At 45.4% G+C, this 22,377-nt stretch overlaps 1 protein-coding gene across 3 annotated transcripts in view; it reads left to right on the top strand.

The window, feature by feature from the left end:
- Positions 1-22,377, top strand: part of ARNT (aryl hydrocarbon receptor nuclear translocator) — a 37,569-nt gene that overhangs the window by 2,478 nt on the left and 12,714 nt on the right. The window contains exons 1-10 of one of the 3 annotated variants that reach the window (XM_090050606.1): positions 7,746-7,767; positions 7,866-7,977; positions 9,222-9,266; positions 11,153-11,197; positions 15,385-15,429; positions 18,427-18,640; positions 19,307-19,520; positions 20,530-20,629; positions 21,076-21,141; positions 22,167-22,252. In XM_090050606.1, coding sequence (XP_089906732.1) covers positions 7,868-7,977; positions 9,222-9,266; positions 11,153-11,197; positions 15,385-15,429; positions 18,427-18,640; positions 19,307-19,520; positions 20,530-20,629; positions 21,076-21,141; positions 22,167-22,252 — 925 coding nt within the window. In that variant the 5' untranslated portion in view covers positions 7,746-7,767; positions 7,866-7,867. Of the gene's footprint in view, positions 1-7,745; positions 7,768-7,865; positions 7,978-9,221; positions 9,267-11,152; positions 11,198-15,384; positions 15,430-18,426; positions 18,641-19,306; positions 19,521-20,529; positions 20,630-21,075; positions 21,142-22,166; positions 22,253-22,377 lie in introns of those variants that run through there. The other 2 variants (XM_090050605.1, XM_090050607.1) reach the window with 2 other exon arrangements.

The following is a 22,377-nucleotide window of genomic DNA, read 5'->3' as shown; positions in this document are numbered from 1 at the left end:
TAGTTCATTTATAACTGTCTCATGGTTTGAGGTTTCTTTGCCCTTTTTTGCAAGGGGGGAAGAGCTCTTAAGAAGACCGTCTTGTGAAATATTATTAAAGTTCACTGTGATCACACTGGTTTTTATCCACTGAAGACTTTTGATTGGAGTAGGGAAATAATGTCTTGTGAACAAAAGGAAACACTGAGGGCAAGATAACTGAATTGCAGAGGGAAGACTACAGTAAGATCTGCTTTGCTGAAATTAAGTTAACAAGCTTAATATTTATGTGGATTAAAGGGGCTCTGTTAAGGTTGGCAGGACAAATATTTGACCTACCAGACTTGTTTGAGTCTCCATTCCCTCTTGTGCAAGTCTGCTTTTTAATGTTGGTGATTAAATGAAAGATGCAGTATGTGTGTGCATGCACATGCGTTTATATGCATTATATTATATAGAACAATACATAATACAATGTGCATATATTGTAGTCATATAGTATGAATACACTTACACGATATATTAAAATACGTTGGAGGTGTGTGTGTGTGTATATTTACACTTGGGGGGTGGGGGTGTTGTATATAAAAAAGGTGCACATAAAAACGTGTGTGTGTGTCTGTATATTGGGGGTCATCACTGACCACAAGATGAGCATGAGCCTGCAGTGCGATGCTGCGGCTTCTAAAGTGACCAAAACGCTGGCTTGCATCCATAGATGCTTCTCAAGCAAATCCCTGGATGTCATTCTCCCCTTGTCCTCGGCCTTGGTGAAGCCGCAGCTGGAGTACTGCATCCAGTTTTGGGCTCCACGTTCAAAAAGGATGTGGAGAAGCTTGAGAGAGCCCAGAGAAGAGCCACGCACATGATCAGAGGTCAGGAAAACAGAGCTTATGATGACAGGCTGAGAGCCATGGGGCTCTTAGGCTGAAAAAGCGCAGGCTCAGGGGTGATCTGATGGCCACCTATAAGTTTATCGGAGTGACCACCAGGATCTGGGGGAATGTTTGTTCACCAGAGGGCCCCAAGGGATGACAAGGTTGAACAGTCATAAACTACTACAAGACCATTTCAGGCTGGACATAAGGAAGAATTTCTTTACTGTCCGAGCCCCCAAGGTCTGGAACAGTCTGCCAGCGGAGGTGGTTCAAGCACCTACATTGAACACCTTCAAGAGTAAATTGGATGCTTATCTTGCTGGGATCCTGTGACCCCAGCTGACTTCCTGCCCTTTGGGCGGGGAGCTGGACTCAATGATCTTCCGAGGTCCCTTCCAGCTTAATGTCTATGAAAATAAATATATATATATTTATATATAATATAAAATTTTAATTAGTGTGGGTATGCTTATAATAGTGTATTTTATATATATTTTGTGGTGTGTGTGTGTGTGTGTGTGTGTGTACAGATATATATATAACTCTTTTGCTGTTGATTCCTTGTCATCTTTCTTCCTACAAGCCTTGTAATAGGGTCATGTAGGCTGTGATATATTTATACCAGGGCAGTTCTGGTTGCTTCTGCAGTCTGATGTAAATGACTGTGTTCCTGAGATGTGCAGCTCCTTGTGGTGGGTGTTGAAAGTCCCTTGCCACTAGGTGTCAGGGGAGCATGTAAATAGCCTGTTCTAGCAAAGAGTTACCCCAGGATGGAAGTGAATAGACAATACCTGTCATGGTGTAACTTAACAGAGTGAGTTTTCATAGGGTAATGCTCTTGCATTTGGAGGCCATTGCCCTGGTACTGGGTTTTTGTTGTGTGTCTACTCTTCGTTTGCACTGGTAGAAAGGCAAACTTTCCTGTGTAAACATGTGTGTCCAAGTCCGTTGGGATGGAAACCTGTTTTGTATGGGAAGGCTGTAATGAACCATTTTGTTCTTAAATACCCAAGATGCTTAAGTTGATTGATTTGTGGATCATCAATTCTTAACCACTTACATTCATCAGAATGTGCCCCCCCATACCTGACTGACCTGGAGGTCACCTCAATAGGAGTTTCATGAAATGAAGCACTGATGCAGTTCCATGAAGCTTTTTCTTTTCAGGTTGACACAGGCGTGCATGCCATCTGAAATAAATGCTTGCATGCAAGTAAAACCAAAGGAGGCTGTGAACGAATTCTTCATCCACTAATTAGGTTTGCCTGCTTTCTGGTTGTATGGCATTAAGGTATTTTGTAGTCAGTCCATTGCTGATGAGAAGTTCAAAGTTTTTCTATTTTTGTTGTTCCTGATGTTTAGGGGTTTTTTTTTCTTTTGTGATCTCACTTCTGGGATGTGAATTGGTTTTAAATGTATGTTGAGAATAAGCAGGAAGTGCTTCCAGAAGGCTGGAAAGATTTAGGGTGAGGGCTTAAATTATTATTCTTGTTATGTGGCCTTTTAATGCTGTCTTTTAATTCATAGGGGGATTTAAATTTTTTTGTGGGGTGGAGAAACTTTTTTGAAGAAATGCGAGTACCATATTTTCTTAAACTCGTGCACTTTTTGTTCCCAAAATCAGCTCTTGGAACTCAGCATGCACATGTTGTGTGAGAAATAGGGTGGGAGCAGGTTTTGCCACTTTTGGGGTAAAAGGAAAATCTGCAACCATCCCCAGGGAGCAAGGAGCAGGCTCTATGCCCTTGCTATTTGCCGCAAGACAAGATTTTTTTTTTCCCCCCACCTTCATTTCAAAAACAAGGTGTATATTATATTCTGGGGCATGTAGTGTGCTAAAAAATATGGTATTTCCCGTCACTACTCAAAACTTGGCGATACTGAGTTTGTCTTAAGAAAACAATGTTTTTTTACTGCTGCAGTCCATTTATTCAGTCCAATAAATAGTTAAAGGCATTCAAACAAAATGGTTGTTGCTGTTTCAGTGGCCTGACTCAGACCTGTGAGAGCAGACATTTGGCAATATCTGGGCATCTTTGTGCAATATTGACCTGCAGCTTTTGCACTTACGACCATTTAGGAGAAATGGGTTGGCAAAATGAGCACTGAAAAAGATGACCGTGACCAGCTTTTGGTGGGCTTTCCTCTCTCCTTTTTTAGAGGACAGTAAATCACTTCCCTTTCTGGTCAGAGTTGATGCTATCCAGCAATGTCCTCTCCAAAGCTTCCAGGAACTTTACCCGCCCTCCTTCCCCTCTGAGGTTTTAGCTGCCTCTATGACCTTAATATTTAATAAGTGCAAGAACAGTTCTTCATCACTTCCCTTTTAATTTCAGGGTCATATTTCTGTTTGGTTTCAATAATGCTGGGAAGACCCTACACCAGTGGTTCTCAGCCTCCGTAGACTCCAGGCCCTCCTTGGAAAATGCCAGCTCTCACCTTTCATTTAATTTTTGGCTGTGGACAAATAATAAAGCAATTCTTCTGTTGCAAAGAGCTTGGAAAGCCCACAACTGGGCAGAATGCTTGGGATGCTGTCCATCCCTATTGGAAATCTGTGGGTTTAATTGTGAATTGTTTAGGTGTTTACACACCTAATAGGACTAATATTGTGCCCGTATGAGGATCTCGTGGCACCCCAGGGTGCTAGAACACGCAGGTTGAGAATCACTGCCCTAGAGTCTTAGCATTCAAAGTGGAGGGTAATAGTGATAGAAATATGTCAGCAATAAGACTAAAAACACGGGGCCCATCTTGGGAATTAGGGCAAATGGATTTCCCCCACCTTTTTGCCATCACCCCGTTACCACTTAAATCTAGAGGACTTGCCCTTCTGTAGTACTTTCTACTAAGGATCTCAAGCCAGCCCTGGAGGCTTTAGCTCCTTTGGCTTCCGAGTAGTGTTTCTGCTTGTCCGGATGGGGAAACTGAGGCATGGAGTGAATTGGTTGCCCCCAGGTGTCTCTCTGAAAGCCCTGATCTTCCAGCTCTCAGTCCTGGCAGTGGTCCCTAAGCTGTGCCATAGACAGGCCAAAGGAAGTATCTCAAAAACTTAAAACTCAGTTTTCCCAAAAAACCCCTCTTAAAAATGCCAAATCATTTCCTTCCTCTGCTTTTAACAGGAAATAAACTTAATCAGTTGACATGCATTGTCAGCTGTGAGGCCCCAGAAATGTAAATACTATGGTTTATACAGGATAGCTAAGTCACACATACAAGTCTAGACAAACCCAAACCCATCCTGGAAGACTTTTCTCTTGTGGGCTCCCCTCAAACAAAAGACTTGGGTCTACTGAAGAAATGAAGCAGTGTTAACTCTGGATAACCAGTTGCCCCGGTTTAGATCCCAAGGTATAATAGGAAAAGTTTTGAGATCTTAAAGGCTGAGAATTAAGTTATCTCCATTCTGCAAACCCAAACTTTTAAGCTGCCAAAGGATTTGAGGTTGCCTGTGGCAGAGGTACATAAATGATCTGTGCTGGGCGACAGCCGAGATGTTCTGGATGCTAAACCTAGATGTTGTTAAAAGTCTGTTAGGCCTGAAGGGCAGCCTATATAGGAGCCCACCGGCTTTCTGTGCCTCTGGAAATCTTTTTCATATTAAATTCCTCTGCAGAATGTGCTTTTCATGCTGTCTCAATGTCTCCAAGGCTTTCCACTGCCATTATTTAAAGGCAAAGTACCCCGGTGTCTTCAGTCACCAAGTTGGAGCTGGCTGCAATGAAAATTCCCACGCTATTGGCAGGGCTGAGAATAACAGCTCCATTAATTGTCAGGCGCCAGGCTGAACGATTCTTCCACTGAGCTGGCGTCCTCGGGGAATACTCCAAACTGGCAGGGAGGATTGTTTTTGGCAGCATCACGGGCCAATGTCGGCTGCGGGGGGGATGCAACACAGACAGCAGCATGTGCTAGCAAAGGGTTTGGGAAGAAATGCCTCGCAAACAGGAATGCAGAAATGGAGGCAGCCATTAACATCTGCAATTCCTGCTTTTTAAAAAGGGGAAATGAGCTCTTTACAAAATGACTTGGAAAAAACCCAGCAAACTACTTGGTTTCTGTCACTCACCTCTTGCTTTGAAGCTAGATGTGGCATAACTGATTGTTATCTTAGCAAGATGATTTATGGCAGCGTGCCATCCAAACGGGTGTTTTTTATTCTCTGTTCCATGACGAGCTGTCTTGGTTACTCCACATCTGGCTAGTTAGCTAATGGAATTACTGTAATGAGCTGCAGCAGTATGAAGAAAACTTCTATAGCATATTGCATGCTGTGTCGTGCATACGCAATGGGAGAAGGGAAAACATACTACGTGGGAGTAATGCGAGCTGCCATATTCCTGCTCGGTCGCCCTTGCTGAGAGGAGGTGGTTAGGCCCTCTGCTAACTTGTAAGAAAAGCTGCTTGCTAAAGACAGTGGGAGGGGGGAAATGGAGCTGTGCAGTGACGTGGAAGAGCTGGACATAGATCCTGGGGTGAAATCGGAGCTAGGTTATCACCCTAGCCTGGAGGCCTAAGCCAGACCTTATCTAAGTGATTCTCAGCCAAGGCACTGGGAGATCCTGTTAACAGTGCTGTGGGGTGCAAACTTGTACACAACTCATAAGATAAATCCAGAGACTTCTGAAATTCATGCTGTGGGCTTGCTGAGTTCTTTGCAACAGAAGAATTCCTTTTACTATTTTTCTGTAGTCAAGAAATGAGTAAAAGCAGAGAACTGGCATTTTCCACCCTGGGGCGGTGGGCTAGAGTCTGAAAAGACCAAGAAACTCAAGTAGACCAGGCAGACTACATTGCGTCTTCTTGCCTGCTCCCAGGGGTCTGATAAGGCAAAAGCCTGGAGGGAATATAACTTAAGGTGCACTGCAAGGTTTGTAGCTGGGGGCAGCTGGGAGTCTCTGGACAGTGTAACTTTAATGGTTGCTGACTAATGGATTAGTAGTAGTTGAATGCCCTCCTTTTGTGGGGTTAGTGATCATCATTCATTGCAGAAAACAGGAAGGATGAAGTCTCATGTTAACTTGCGCTGTATTAAATGGTGCTCTGGTTAGTAGGCTGTTTGCATAGCTTCGTTGTAAGCCAGCTTTGGCCTTGCTATAAACAGCATTGCAAAGCGTATTCTAGATTCTGCACCAAATGGGAATATGGAGATGTCCCTTTTAAGGGCCATGGAAGTAGCACTCTACCTCCCTGGGAAATCCTGCATCCAAACCTGTCCTAAGCTTGAGAGGATCTGAACCCTTGGCTCTTATGGCTTCCACGCTAACTGGGAGCTCTTAATGTTTAACAGGCTTGTGCCTAGGACTTGAAAGCATGGGCTTTAATGTTCCTGGCTCAAGAACATTTCTTTCTTTGAGGAAAGACATGTTTTACTTGTGTCATAAATGAATATTCAATTGTGGTGCCTCTGGGGTATAGAAGTTCCCTTCTGTCCTGTTGAGGACCACAGTCTATAGAGACCGCAACCATTTTTTCCATCGCATTTGTCTGCTGTCTTCCAACTGGGGTTGCCTGCTGTGTTCTAACCCAGAGGACCTGCTTTCAGTTTTGATAACATTCAGGAGGGATAGCTTATGCCTTGATTAGCACAATAATTGTTTCTAATTGGGGCTGGAATCATTTGCATCTTCCCTTAAAGATTTTTAGTATTTCATTGCTTTGCTTTATTTTATTTTATTTTTTTAAACACAGTATACAAAACCAGGAGCACTTTTCCATGTTAAATCTCCATCCAGTAAGTACTTAGAAGTACTGAGAAGGGCAACAGGCTGTCTTTGTTCTTTGTAATTGTCGCAATGATTTAAATACTCTTTTTTTAAGTCTCATTGCTGTAAAGTTCCTGCTTTCTCAAAACTGCAAAAGTTTTGATATAACGTTTTTTTTCTTCCCTTCCTCCCCCAAGCTTATTGAAGCCTTATACTTCAGGGATAGCTCAGATGCCATCTCTGTGGTATAAGCGGCATCTTTAATGTGTTAATTTTGGGATGCACCAAATTTCAATTGCAACCGAGCCATGAATGGGTTATTACAGGGTGGGTTGTGTATTGGCGGGGCAGAAACCAACTCATTAAATTTAATGAGCTTCTCAACTCCACAAAATGTGATTGTGCCATTAACTTGGAATACTAACCAGCATCTTTAATCCTGGCTTTTTCCTTTAAGCTTCCACACTGCTCCTGTTTTTTAGCACTTCTAATTCAAGCTGGAGGCTCGCAGCAGAAGCTTACAGCCATGGTTTCTCCCTCATGGAAAGAATTTGCTTATTCCATGTATTTCTCTAGGCTTGACTAGCTTTGTTGCTGACATTGGGATAATCAGTGGTATCCCCTGATGAGATGCTTAAAGTCAGTGAAGGCGTGCAGTTAATATGTTTGGGTTCAGATGGAGTCAGTGTTGCTTGGCTTTGTGCTCTATGAGAAGTTACGTTGGCTTCTCTGAAGCAGGAGGTGCTGTCTTGCTTGTTAACAGATGCAGTCCCTTGATCTGCTCATCAGGTTGTATCTGGTTTATGTTGCTGAGTGGCAGCACCTTTGGTCATTGTGTTGGGTGGCTTGTTCTGGAAGGAAGTAGTTGACAAGAGCTGTGGGCAGTTGTATCGGAGAGTGTCCCAGACTGAATGGACCGAATATGAGATGGAGCCTTTCCCAAGCATGTATATCATCTCTGCTGATTCTCAGATCCCTTCTTGCCTCTCCCTTCTGCATACCAGAGAGGCCCGCTAGCTTCTGAGAGCCAGCCTCTAGTCGAGACTATGCCAAGCTCCTCCTCCGGGTAGAAGGAGCACTCTCTTTTAGCTGAAGCAGTGAAATGCCTGAATTCATGAATACAGCACATGCTTAGAGCTGGAAATGAGCTGTGTGGTGTGCTGGGGATAAGAGCTGTCCATTCAAACAGCAAACATAACTACATGGTGACTGGGTATAACCGGGCCTATTGGAAGGGTAGTACATTGTCGATTCAGAACCTGGGCTGTAGCAGGGCTTGGTGTAACTGAATTTTCTTGCCTAGAAATGACATCAGACGTTCCGTCCTTGAGTGCAGCTGTTGCTTCTGGGAATCCTGGACCGGGCACGCAGGCTGGAGGAACCATTGTTCAGAGACCAAGCAAGAGACACCCAGGGTAAGTCCTAATGAACTCCTTTGCATCATGGTGTTCCAGACATTGCCTATTCCCCCTTACCTGCCTCGGTGGAGAACAATCCATCCTGTAATGAGGAAGCTTGATTGCTGTTGGCTTTGGGTGGCTTTGACTTCTGGTTGCAGGCTGGTAATGAAAGAGGTTAGGAGCTGCAGGATGAAGGAGCAGGACTGGGAATGTCAGCAGGGCAGAGGACAGAAACTGCAGAGCCATTGGGGGACAAGCTCCTGCACCAGTGGTGTTGTCCATGGATGGGATGGCAAGTCCCATCTGTCTGTGGTGTGGTAGCATTGCTGTAGCTGTCTCCTTGACTGCTTTGGTTCTCCCATAGGAGGCTTTGCTGAAAGGTAAAAGCCAACCTTACGTTGCATGCAGCAAGCAGTTGGAAAGAAAGCTCCTCTTTGCAGATTAGCTGAAGGCCTTCCCACAGGCTTGCCTCTGTGACTGGTTCCATGTCTATTATTTAGTGACACACATTGCTGGACTGGGTCAGTATGCCAGCTTCCCCTCTGACATGGCGCACACGCGCAACATGCTAGATATAAGAAGCTTTATCTAACGCAATGTTGCTGGCTAAAAATTAAACAGAATGGACACTTATTTCACTACTTTTTTCTGAACTCCACAGAATTTTTAAAGTTGTAAAAACCAGCCCCTCCACTTGGAGGATATTGCTCATACCAGATCAAGGTGGCACATCCAGCAGTCATTGCATCACTTGCTGTGCTGAGGAATTTCCCTTATGCTTGGAAACAAAGGCGGATAAATAGTAGGCACTGGGGCAAAGGCTGGCTGGGTTCCATGTCAAGGCACACTCAGCTTCAGAGCAGCACAAAAAGAATCATAGAATCATATAGTATATAGAATCATAGATTCATAGAAAATTAGGATTGGAAGAGACCTCGGGAAGTCATCTAGTTCAACCCCCTGCTCACAGCAGTACCACTTCCAACTAGATCATCCTAGCCAAGGCTTTGTCTAGCCTGATCTTAAAAACCTCCAAGGATGGAGAGTTCACAGCCTGTCTGGGTAACCTGTCCCAGTGCTTCACAACTTACTTCTAAAATCCCTGCTACTTCTCAGCATTGGTTGACCCTCAATTCTTAGTTAATCTAGATGCTGAGAGAAATACAGCTATATCTCAAAAACATAAGGCAGAACATAAGGGAAGCTTGAGAGGGGAAAACTGCTTGCTTAACTGTTGCTTTTTGCTTGTGTTTTTCCAGGCTTGATTTTGATGATGATGGAGAAGGGAACAGTAAATTCCTCAGGTGAGTAGGATCTTTCTTTGCACAGACTATGGTGAGAAGGCATGTCCAGCCATTCTTAACTGAGGGAGACTTGCTCTGGACCAAGGTGTATTGGACTGAGTGTGGGCGGTGAAGCTTGAGGTTAGGCTAGCCAAAGCCAGAAGACTCATAAATTATTTCTGTGCATTGAGCACTCCCTTCTCTGCTGGTCTGAGACATTAGAAGCCTTAGAGCAATATCTGCCATGTATATCCCTTATATAGTATAACAATTAAACCAGGGACATGCAAAGCTAACGAAATGAGCTACAGTAACGCATGCACCCATAGGTGAGTGGCACACATGTCCTGGTCAGAATTACAGACTACAGTGCATTAATTAAGTGATAGAGATGAGATGCCCGTGTTGCATTGTTCAGGATGGCAAGAAAGACAGCCCAGTGCATACAGCTCAAACACAACCACAACAGAGACCTTTTCAATGGGTGATTTTTAAACTAGAGAGCCCCTTACAACTTGGGACCTGCAGTCTGAGTCTCACTGATCTGAACTGTGAGGTGTATGAGTCAATGGAGATGACTTCAGCTCTGCTTTGAAATTTGAATTGTGCCCATTCAAACCCTGGGGTGGTATCTAGGTAACTTCCATGCATGACAGACCCAGTATCATTCCATTAAACTGCAGCCCTGTGTTGCAGTGGTTCTGCGTAGTTTAATGTAAACCCTGTGTGGGCCAAACACCCTGGTACTTTTTGGATTGATTGTTGGCTGTTCAGTGCTACAGATGGAGCTGCAGAAGGATGGGAGTAGACAGATATAAGTTAATACCAGAAAATGCTGAGCTACTCTACTATTCATATTCCTTTAAGAGTCCAGGTCTGTCCAAACAGTGTGACAGATCCTCATGCTAACAAGCAAAGTCCCCATTGTTGCTTTAGAAACATACAGATGCTCTAGGCCAGCTGCCAGCAACAGCTTATGACATCGGAGTCTGAGTGGCTACAAACATCCCCATAGATCATTCTTATGGAAGACTGGAAAGTCCTGACCATCTTATGACATAGGTAATAGTCTAGTGCAGCATTTCTCAACCCGTGGGTCATGACCCAAAAGTGGTCACAAACAAACTTTAAAAATGGCTCAACAGACTTTAAAAGTGGGTTCTTTTTAAAGGAGAAAAATGTGGGAGATCATGGCTTTTCCCTTGCAGGCTGACTTGGGGCCCCACTGCCCCATAAACTGGGAGGCTGGGGGCAGGGGGCAGTGAGTCGGGAGTGAGAGGCACTGGGTCGGGACTGGCCATCAATGTTTACAAATGGGTCCTGGTATAAAAAAGGTTGAGAATCACTGGTATAGCGACATGAAGTGTTTCTCTGAGTCAGATCTAATGACATCCAAGGTATTGGTGTGAAATGGTCCTGTTGCAGCTAATCTGTATTTTGGTAGACTGCTGAGAGCTGCTCAGACTGAGATGTCTGTTAAGTTGCTACCTTGGTTTTTATTATTTAATGGAATGTAGATTTATGTGCAGAACCCAAATGTAGGTTTATGTGCATTTGAAAGGATGGATGGCGAGTGCAGGAATAATTGTGTCTTTAAAACATATAATAAACAATCATATTGCTCGAGTTACAAGTACCTGGGTTGGTCTTGGAATAACAGTTTCCTTATTCATTACGCGGGAAAAATGCAGTTAGGCTTTAGGCGCTTAGCCATAGACAAGCTGTGACCTCACTCTGTCAAGGTTCCACAGGGATTTTATGCAAATCTTGTTTGTTTTTTTTCTTTTCCCCAGCAACTGACTCTGTCTTGCAGGCTTTGATAAACCTTATCACTTTACCTTGAAGAAGAATAAACATAAATACTTTTAAACCAATTATTTTCCTCTTCCCCCTTCCCCCCCCCCCAGATGTGATGAAGACCAGATCCCAAATGACAAAGAGAGATTTGCCAGGTAAGAATTGACAGTACTGTGCCTCTTAATCTACAGTCAAACTGCTTATAGATAGGGAGTCTCCCCATACTTGCATACCCTAAAAAGTATCTCTCTTCTGACTTAATGTTCAGATTTTGGGTGGGTTTTCCCCTTGAATGTAAAGTAAGTCTGCAGTTTGCACTGGGAGTGCTAGAAATTTTTGCTCACTTGGTCTGGAGCAGTTCAACACATTAAAGGTAATGAGATCATTCAATGTCACTCTTTAGCAGTGCTTATCTCAGCTTCCAGCTAGGATTCCTCCAGATCTTACTGGAATGCAAGTGTGTGGCACATTTGGCAGGCATGCTAGCCTGTGGCTTCCCAGGGGGATGTTATCAGTACATGGTATGTCTTCTATGGGCTGCCTGTTTGTATTCTGTAAGGGGCTTTTTTTGCAAAAGTGGAGGCCCCAGCAAAGATTAGACCAGACAGCCATGGAAGGCAATCATCCTCAACTACGAGGGATTGTCAAAGAATTTTTTTGCAAAAGCTTTATGGGGAAATGCAGATTTCTTGGAGATGGGAGTGTGCAGTAGGATTACTGTAGAATACTGCTTAATCTCCCTCAGTCTGCTATTGCTGGTCCTGTAGGGTTCTTTCCTGCAGGGTGCCAAGTGTGCCCACCTACATTGAAGTCTGTGAGAGCTGGTGTTACACAGCTTCTTGCAGAAATGATGCTCTTAGCATGTTTACAGTTGGGCATTGACACTGCTTTCCCCAGCTCCCTTGGGCATTGATAAGGGCCTGGCCAGCCTGCCAGGAAGCTCATCAGCTTTTGATCTGAAATGTTTCATGGTTTGTGTGTGTCACGCTAATGTTGCTGAATCTTCAAGTTCTCTGTGTTTGTTCTAGATGCTGTTATTTTCAGTCTGTGTCACCAGTCTGAGGGCGCATTTTGTCTTCTGCTTTTTCTTGCTAAGGGCTTAGCAAAAGTAAGCCACCCTGGAGCACTGGCAGTTGTCCAAAACAAGGCTCTGTGTGTACAACTAAATATTTCAGCCATGTCTGGACTTGGTCTGGCCTTTGGATTCTGTCTCAATGGCCTAAAGGTGGGGTGGATGTTCTGGGTAGCCTCCACTCCTCATACTTGTGCCTAGGCGTGTATGTTGAAGGTCCTAGTGACACCCCCACATGCACACACTGATCCAGACTACTACCATTTAATCAGAAATGGCTCTGATTTGAGTTGGGTGTTAGGATACAACCTCAAGACTTGGGCTCATCTTGGCACATAGCCTTGCTACTGTACTACAGTGCTGAGAGGTCTCTGAATGCTAGCATTGCTCTGGGGACAGCAAGGGAGGTACTTGAATAAAAACTTTCACCCACTACCTTCACTGGCTCAGGGCAATACATTGTGTGGTCAAGTATCTGGGGTAGGGTGGGGTGGGGCTAACAAGGCAACATCTCATGCCTGTTTCTAGATTTTTTATTTTTTTCCCCTTCTCTGCATACCACGGAGGTGTCACCTGGAGCCCGATGCCCAGTTTTAGGCTCCACACTTCAAAAAAGGTGTGGGCAGATGGAAAGAATCTGATGCAGCACAACCAAAGGGATTAGAAGCCTGGAAAATGTAACTGATAAGGAAAGGCTGAAAGAACAACGATTATTTAGTCTGGAGAAGAGAAGACTGGGAGCGGGGTTGATAACAGTCTTCAAATGTCTGAGAAGCAGTTACAGAGGCTGGAGATGGGCTTTTCTTTGTGGACACGGGAATCAGGACTATGAGCAACAGCCTCAAGCTGCAGCAGAGGAAATTGAGGATGGAGATTAAGAGCTTTCTGGTTGCAAGCAGCAGAACAGGCTACTTGGAGAGAGGTAGAATCTCCCTCCTTGGATATGTGTAAGAGCAGGTTGGAGAGACCTTTGACTGTGGCTTGTTTAGTCAGGACTTCAGCTGCCTGTTCAAGGCAGGATTGACTAGACATGACATCTGGAAAACCCTGCCTGCTCTGCTTTCCTGTAAAACTGGCGTGGAGTGACCCTTCCACTGGGAGCTGCTGTAGCTCTAAACCAGAGAACATGGGCCCCTTGAAGGGGGCAAGATCCCAGTGATGGTGGTGGAGTTGGGCGTTAGCAAAACTCCTTTCAGATTGTTTTGATGCACGAAAGTTTCCATGCTGAAATCCTGTGCTGCGGCAGTTTCACAGCTGTGAAGAGTTTTTCAAGGTTTTCAGCCTAATCCCTTGTTTCTATCCCCTTCAGCCACCTGAGCTGCAAGGTCTTGGAAGGCTCCGAGTCCTGTGCATGTATACAGTGTCTTCCCTAGAATTTCTAATCTCAGTGTGATTCTCTTTATTTCTCACTGCAGTCTTGATGTCCATGGCTTCAGCTTAGAACTGAAATACCCTGACTTCTGTTGCACTTGATACCTACTGATGCCTCATGCGGCACCTGTTATTTATAGCATTGTGCATATTATGCCCTAGGAGTGCTTGAACTGGATACACAAATTCAGTCCCTGACTCTTCAGGAGTTATGAGTCCATTAATACATCTGGTTATTCAGTGCTGCATGGGGGTTGGGATGGAAATGCTTTTTCACCCTTTCTAGCTGACCAGCTTATTCAAGCCTAAGATCAGGTTCTCCTGGTTTTGACATGCAGAACTATAAATGTTAGGCAGGAATCTATTATTAGCCAGGATCAAATAAAAAGACTACAGCGTTTGACCTCTACTGTGATGGCAAAACAGGGCACCAAAACACCCAAATCATTGAGGTTTAACAGCAGTTGGTATACATGGTCACTCTGTTCACTAATGGGATTCTTCTGCGTAACACTTATAGCATGCATTCATTTTGGACTTTTACATGCACTCTCCCTTGTGCTTGCTGACCAAAGTGTAATGCACAGGGTGATGGGTTACTTGAAAAGTAGAATAGGTCCCCTAACACCTGGGTGTAACTATCAGGAAGCATATGTGGGAGAAATCTGCCATTGGAAACCTTTTTGGTAACAGTGGAAGGTAGGTGAGAAGAAGGCTTAGCTTATACAAAACTTGGGGAGAACATGCCACACAAAGGATTTCATCCTATGGGTATCATTGCTGCATTCATGGAATTAAAAAACACTTATTTTGCATTTCCTCAATTTCAGTTAACCCATTAATCTTTCTTTCAGGCCTCCATGTATCATCCCAAGTCTCTGATTAGCTTTCACGTAGCCCCGTTTTCCGAAAAAGAACTTTCTTCCCTCCTCTCTGTCTTTACTAAAAGCAGTGCCTGGTAGTGAAACATTAGATATTTGGCATAGTTCTTAAGATGTTTTACGCATATCGCAATCAGGTAGTGATAGCAACACATTTTGCTCTGTGAATCCTGGTTGTGTTTTGGATAGAAGAGCTCTTTTTATGGCTAGGAAGTGAGGATGATTGACATGGAGAAAACTCTGATCTGCAGTGGTAAAGGTGGCTTTTGAATTGCGCTAGCTAAGATGACCTGATCAAAGAATACAGACAAATGGAAAACATATCAGTTACCTTTGAGAAGCAAATGGAGTTGGGAAAACAAAGTGTTATGTGCCTCCATGTTGCTATGAAAGATTTTTGTAGGTACTTTTTGAGATGACTTGCAGAATACTTTTGTATGCTCACATGCCCACACATGAATCATGTAGATGCCTCAGATGTGTACGTGCTCCATCTCGTTACACAGCATTTGTGTATGTTTTAGAGTGCGCTTGTATTTCTACCTGTGACTCTCTTGACATTTGTGGATAGCTGTTGGTCTTCTGTCTAGTTCTTTTGTGTGTTAATGCTGGAAGATAGCATGTGTATTGAGCCTGAAAAAATATCATCTAGCCAGGAAAGCATAGTCTGTGACTAGAAAAAAGATTCCCACCTCTGCTATTATCCCTTTGACCCGAGGCAAAACCCTCCCACAAAAGCCACTTAGTTTCTGTGTCTCGGTTTAATCAGCTGTAAAATTAGCCTTATTTGCCTACCTTTTTGCATCAGTAAAAGTTTTGAAGTGCTCTGAAAACATTTTGGAGACATCGGTGTGTGTGATTCTGCAAAATTTTACCCCCTCTGTAATATTGCCCCTTTATAAAGCTGATGTCTGTTGGCTTGTTTTTCTAGTACATCTACCCTTTTTTTTTATATATATATATTTCTTTTTTAAAATTTTTTTTCTGTTGTAGCTTAGTTCACTGATTTTATTTTTAGGTCTGATGATGAACAGAGTTCAGCGGATAAGGAAAGACTTGCCAGGTAGGAGAAACGGAGATTTTAAGCATGACAAAGCAAGTTTTCCCTCTCCTCCATGTTCTTCCAGGCATCTCCCTTTTTATTTTCTGACCTGCTGCAGTAGAAGCTTTGAAACTAGACAGACTTCGGTGCAAACTGAATTCACAGGGCACCCAGGGGAATGCCTTCAGTGAAATTTTGTTTTACATTCAAGCTCAGACAGCAAGAAGACAGGCCACAGCGCAGCCAGTTCATCACTTGTTATAACTTTGCTAGCCTGCCCTGTGGAAAGTAAAAACACTCTCGTGTCAGACAGAAGTTAGAAGCCAAATATCACCTACTTGTAAGTCCCTGTTATGGTTTTTGCCATGGTGCCTTCACCCACTGCATGAATAGACCTAACAAAAATATTGGCTGGTCTCTTTGCAAACACAGTACAAGGACTGCATGATGCTGCCTTGGTCCGTGGCAAAACTGAATAGGCGCTATGCCGTTTTCTTGAAGTCGTTCCTCTTAAGCAAGATCATACTGGCTTGGGTGTTGGTACCCTGTGATCTTTTTGGTTGGCTTATTACTATGGTCTGTTTGGTTCTTTTTGTGTGGGGTTTTTTTTTTTCTTTTAGAAGGCAGGCATACCTTCTGAAGGGCAGACTTGCATAGCTGAGATACCTGAGGAGATAAGGATGGGGTTTGGTGGGTTTAAAGGAAAACCAGTGAGTGTATCTGTGGTGGGAGAAGAGGGGGTTTTCTACAGAGTAGACAGTAATGTTTTTGAAGAGCTTTCCTTCCTCTGACATTAAACAGTGACCCACCTCCCTTCATCTCTGTTTAATGCCCTCTTGCAAAATCCAGCTTATTGTCAAGAATAGCTTGCAAGAGAGCAGGTAAAGCCCTATTGCTCACTTCCCTATTCCCCTGACTCTATACCCGTATCTGTAACTTGGCAGAGCTGAAGGGGAGGTGAGTGGGGTGCTCCAAGCACTGTTCAGAAGGCCCTTTTCCTCTGCAGCGTGAGATGAAGCCACCACCGCAGAAGCCTAAAAGGTGACAGGCTTCCCACTGGTTTTCCTCTCCTTACCAGTTCTCTCCCAGTATTATTTTCTACCATTCTCCCCCTGCTCTATCATCCATCCACTTTTCATTTTTTCCTTCATGTGCTTCTTTGCATCTGATCCAGCTTTCTTAAAGGAAACTTGGCGTTTTAACCTGGCGACAGATCTACCTTCATCACTCAACTAACATCAATCCAAGTAATAACAGCTACATTGCACTCGGGCCATAAGTAGGATTCCAGTTCTTTCTGCTCCGGCCTGGGGGAGGTGTCATTCGGCTGTTTTCCCCCCCCCATCCCAGAGAAGATGTTTTGTGAGCTGTGTTAAGCCTAGTATCACGAAGAAATCAGGAGCACTCATTCAAATGCATCTCTAGAACTCTTCCTTTGCTGTGGCAGAAATCTGTGCAGATATTTTGTACAGGCTGGTAAGGGAGATGGCTTCATAAAAGCAGTGGGCAAAAACTCCCGTGTGCCTCCTTCGTCTTCAGAACAGAATCCTGGAAACTGCAGGGCCTTACTCTCCTTTACGTGAAGCCCTTTTGAACAGAAGCTGCCATATTTTTCTCTCACATGATGTTCCCTGGAATATAATCTGCACCTTGTTTTTGAAAGGCAGAATGAAAGAAGAAAAGATCTTTCCTTGTAGTAATAGACCTGTGTGAAGTGGCAAGTAATCGCTTTGGATTTGGATTCAGCTGATTTGGAGGACAGTGATTCGATTTAGAGATTCGAATCACTGTCCCGATTCGATTTGGCCAAATTAAATCTCAAAGATTTGGCACCGCTTCGGAGATTCGGCCATAGACTAAACAGAGAACTGACACAGCTGCTTCCAGCTGGTAAATCTGTTGAGGTTGGAGGAGGGAAGGATTTGGGCTGGGACTGCAACAAGCTGCCCAGCGTGTGCAGGATGCAAGCACAACAGTGCTTGGAGCAGGGGCTTTGCCCTGCTGCCACTTGCCCAGCCAGGGTGGGCAGAGGACACAGGCACAGCTTGCTTCAGATGGAAGGGGGCAAGCAGCAGCAGAGCATAGCCCCTGCTCTCAACACTGCTGAACCTGCCCCACTCCATGCTGGCTGGGCATGCAGCAATAGGGCATTGCACCCGCATCCCATACCCCCTGCCCCTCCTGCAACCCCAGCAGACTTACCAGTTGGAGGCAGCTGTGTCAGCTGCCTGTTTTAGTCTTTGGCTGAATCAATTCAGATGCTTCAAATGGATTCAGAGGTTTTAATTGGTCTCCTGATTTGATTCAGATTCAGAGATTCAGTCCCCCGAATTGGGCCAAATCTCTGAATCTAATTGGCTACTGAAGCTTCTCACAGCCCTAATAAGTAACTAGGTAGCTCAGCCTGCTTGTTCTGTTCCACGTGTATTGCTGCAGTATTTACTTCCCATTTCAGCCCCTAAGCAGCAGGGTCTGCTCTTACCCTATTTATCGCATATAATATACACTCCAATTTCCAGCAGGATTTTTTTTTGGGGGGGGGGAGTGTTGTATGTTGAGAAAATAAGGTTTTATCATGTTTCCGTCTCTTCATGCTACCAAAATGGCATAGCTGGCCTGTAGTTTACCAGCACAGAGACCCACCACAGTCACTGTACAAGGCCTGCTGTGGTGGGGCCAACTGCTTGCTGCAGTAGTGCCTTCATACTGTGGTAGGAAGCTTCCTGTACTAAAGTAGCTCACTGTCTTCAGAAAAGCTTGAGGATAGATGTACCTTATAGCAAGAGCCTGTCATACAGGGCAGCCAGTCTCTGACGTGAGCTCCTCTTCCTCAAACTTGTTCCTGTGTCCTCTCCTGCATGCCCAGTATGCCAGGCTATTGCTGCCTTGCTACCTTCTGAAGAACCCAGCACCTTCTTTTCGGTTTTGCCCTCCACAGAGAACCCAGGGAGAGCCACTGTGGCCAAAGAACTGAGCCACTCATTGCCTCTCTGATCTCTTTCCACTCTCCACCCCCAGGGAGAATCACAGTGAGATAGAGCGGCGACGGCGCAACAAAATGACTGCCTACATCACAGAGTTGTCGGACATGGTGCCCACCTGCAGTGCTCTGGCCCGCAAACCGGACAAGCTGACCATCCTGCGTATGGCCGTGTCGCACATGAAATCCCTGCGGGGCACCGGCAACACCTCCACCGATGGCACTTACAAGCCCTCCTTCCTTACGGATCAGGTCTCTGCTTGCTTGCATTGCTAGGAAGCCCAGAGGGGCTTTTGCTGGTTGCCTCTGCCCTGTGTCAGGGTGCTGTTGAGCCTCCCTCAAAGGCATTGGGTGGTGGCTAGAGCCCAGGATGGGGATGAACACTGGAACATCCCAGTCTCCCTGCTGGGACCAACGCTTGGAGGGTCCTGGCAAGAGGCTCTTGTCATTCCGTTCAGTGTCAGACCAATGCCATATTTGGGCTCTGGAAGGACTTGTACCCCCGGCCCGACTGGTATGGGTTTGCTGAGCCGTTGCCTTCCTCTGTAGTGGGTACAGCCTCTGCCTGGGATCTCTTGAGTATATATTAACAACCTTTTATAGAAGCAAGGTGTTGGCCGCTGTGGCCCCCCTGCTTTCCCTGTGGTAGGTTCGGGTGTGATGTCTTGTACCAGGGTTGACAGTAGTTTTACAAAGAGGTTAGATGCTGAATGTGTTTGGGATGGTTTGGACAGGGCTGATTGCATGCAGTGTGACCTCTGGAGGTTCCTTCAGTCTCACTTCTCTGATTTTCTATGTCCAGCTTGCAAAAGTGTGTCTGGGGTGGGGGTGGGAAGAGAGCCCAGGGTCTGGAGGTGGTTGACAGGCAATGAGTGCCATAGTTGCTGGATTAAGAACATCTTTCTGTCCTGTGCATAGGAACTCAAACACTTGATTCTAGAGGCAGCCGATGGCTTTCTATTCATAGTGTCCTGTGAGACGGGAAGGGTGGTCTACGTCTCGGACTCGGTGACTCCTGTCCTAAACCAGCCCCAGTCTGAGTGGTTTGGCAGCACCCTGTACAACCAGGTGCACCCAGACGACGTGGGCAAACTGCGGGAGCAGCTCTCGACATCTGAGAATGCGCTGACGGGTAAGCCAGCCTATGGCGCGAACCCCTGTGCCCGTCTGCCTGCCACGCGCATGCCCTTGCCAGGCCAGGCCTGAATCAGTGGCCTTCTAGACAAAGCAGACCATAGGTAAATTGGGCTGGAAGGGACCTCACAAGGTCCCATCTAGCCCAGCCCCCTGCTCAAGGTAGGATCATCCCTGTCTAAACCATCCCAGCCCAGTGTCTATCCAACCTGCTCTTGAAAACTTCCAAGAGTTTTCAGATGGTGTTGAACAGACTGAGATAAGCCATGATCCCAGTGGGCTGATGTTCCCCCATCCTGGTTAATGGTGCTAAACCTGTTTCCAGAAGGGTTGCTCTATTTACATGCTCCAGCAGTTGTGAATCCCTTTACCCTCCAATGCACAGATCATTCCCCAACCCTGGAGGTCCTCCTCGATGGGAGAAGCCCGGCTAGGCAGATGCTACCTGTGTAACTGAATGCTGGAGGCACCCCTTCGCAATCTCTCTAAATATTCTAGTTAGTTCTGGCATTTGATTTCTTTTCACCTCCTCCCTCTTTGTGCTTACTCTTGATTTTTGGAGACAATATGAGCATCATGCTGTCAGCTACTGGAGTAGGGAACTAGCTTCTGGGAGATACTGTAAACAAGGCATGGCCCATCTGCAGGATGTGTGCTTCAAACTTGTGTGTGGCACAAGACAAATTGGGAAGGGAGCAGAAAGCAGAGCAGCAGCTCAAACGGGGTGTGTGGAGCAGAGCAACGTCTGTCAGGGGATGGAATCAGAGCTGCGCTCAGGTAGGGGATGGGGCTAATTTGTGGCATGGTTGCCCCTGAATTCTCTGGTACCTTTCAGTTCCAGGAAGGGATGGGTCGCAGCTACATCCTATTCTCAAGCTGGTAATATGGAATTTGGCTCTTAAGAAAACAGGGTTGCCCAGTGTATGGGCTGAGGCATCCCAGTGCCATAGTGAAAGCGTCCATAGTTGTCCTGTAGACCATCAGCACATTGCCTTTTCTCTGCATAGGTCGCATCCTTGATCTGAAGACGGGGACAGTTAAGAAGGAAGGCCAGCAGTCCATGAGGATGTCCATGGGCTCCCGTCGGTCCTTCATCTGTCGAATGAGGTACTAGGAAAAGCACAGCCACAACTGTGGCATGTCAAGTCCTCAGCCAAACCCCACTGCCTGCCTGTCTTGTTAGCATTAAAGCGGTGAAGCCTTTGCTTTGCCCTTCCATGCTAGATAAGATCCGAGTCATCTGATTCCCTGCAGGGAATTCCACTCTCAAATGAGCCCATAGTTTTTTTCAGCCCTGTGCTAATAGCCTTCAGGGATGTTTGCCGCAGGTAATTTTATAATGCCGGCGCTGCATTCCCGCCTTCCTCTGCGCTTGCTCTGAGTCGGGGCGTGACTTTTCACATTCTGTGCCCATAAAAGGGGCTATTTATATTTTTAAAGCAGGGGGAGGGAGTGTAAAGGCAGAATTTGTGTTGGTAGTGCTTCATCTTCCAATTCAAGGCTTTGCAGGCTGTATCAATGAGGATTAAAGCTTTCCCTCTTGACCACAACAGGTGCGGCAGCAGCTCGGTGGATACTGTCTCTGTCAACAGGCTTAGTTTCATGAGGAACCGATGCAGGTAAATACATGGGGGGCGCCTGTTGCACTGTGCTGGGAAACTGGATGGTTCCAACATTATGTTGGCGGGCAGTGAGGAAAGGTGCTGTGGTGAAAGCGTGTATACAAGGAGATGTAGCACAGGCTATTTAAGACTCCTGCTGTGTCAGAGGAAAGAGGCCAGGCCTTTTCAGTTTAGAAAAGAGACGCTTGGGGGGATGGGAGAAGGGTTTACAGAATACTAAATGACAAAGTAAATGGGGATCCCTTGTCTCTTCTCTTTCTACAAGAACTAGGGGTCACAAAAATGAAACTACTAGGTTGTAAGACTGTAACACAAGGAAGTTCCTTTTTATACTGTGTGTAATTAAAACATGGGATTCTTTGCCCCCAAGATGTGGTAGAAGCTGCCAGTTTAGCCACATTCCCAAAGGGGTTGGACACATTCTTGGAGGAAAGGGACACCAGCAGCTATTGAGTATGGGAGTGAGGGATACAGCCTCTGAATCAGAGCTTCCTGGACCTTAGATGAGTGAGAGAGGAACAGGGGAAAATACCCTGGTCAGACCCAGTTCACTCCCTTTCAGCATCTGCTCCGTTGCCCCTGTGCGACACCGAAGACTGGGCAACATGGACCCATGGTCTCACCCAGGAAATGGCACTTTTGTACCCTCATCTCTACCTTAACAAGACACCTTTCCACAGGTGCTCTGAATATGCCAATCCTCTTTTTTGCAGCATATAGTTTAAATGTCTAATTAACCTTAATCCAGGCTGAGATTCTGCTGCTCTTTGTTCTTGAAAGTCTCACAGGGGTCTTACCAAGTAGAAAATAAAGCAAGCTCCACTCTCTTGTGTCCCTTGAAATTGCAGCACTTAGAATCGTTCACTGCGCACGCCCTGGACTTTTCAAATAGGTGTAGCTCAATATGTCGTATCTGGAGCGGCATTCCTTGCTTGCAGGGGTTTGGTTGTGCAACAAATTGGAAACAAGTTGGCCCATAAGACATATGGACTAATCTCTCAGTAATTTTTTCTCTGCCCTAGGAATGGATTGGGTGCAGTGAAAGATGGTGAGCCTCATTACGTGGTGGTACACTGCACAGGGTATATCAAAGCCTGGCCTCCAGCAGGTGAGAAATAACGGCATTTATCAGTTGTTCAAGTCAGCAGCAAGTTGGCATCCTAAAGTCAGACTTTAGGATGAAAAGGAATCCCACTTTCTTAAATGCTGGGTCTGGATTCTTGCAGGTTGTGG

This window comes from Crocodylus siamensis, chromosome 6 (assembly GCF_052110815.1).
Source record: "Crocodylus siamensis isolate JL-2025a chromosome 6, ASM5211081v1, whole genome shotgun sequence".
NCBI lineage: Eukaryota > Metazoa > Chordata > Crocodylia > Crocodylidae > Crocodylus > Crocodylus siamensis.
This window is presented reverse-complemented; position numbering and strand designations above follow the sequence as displayed.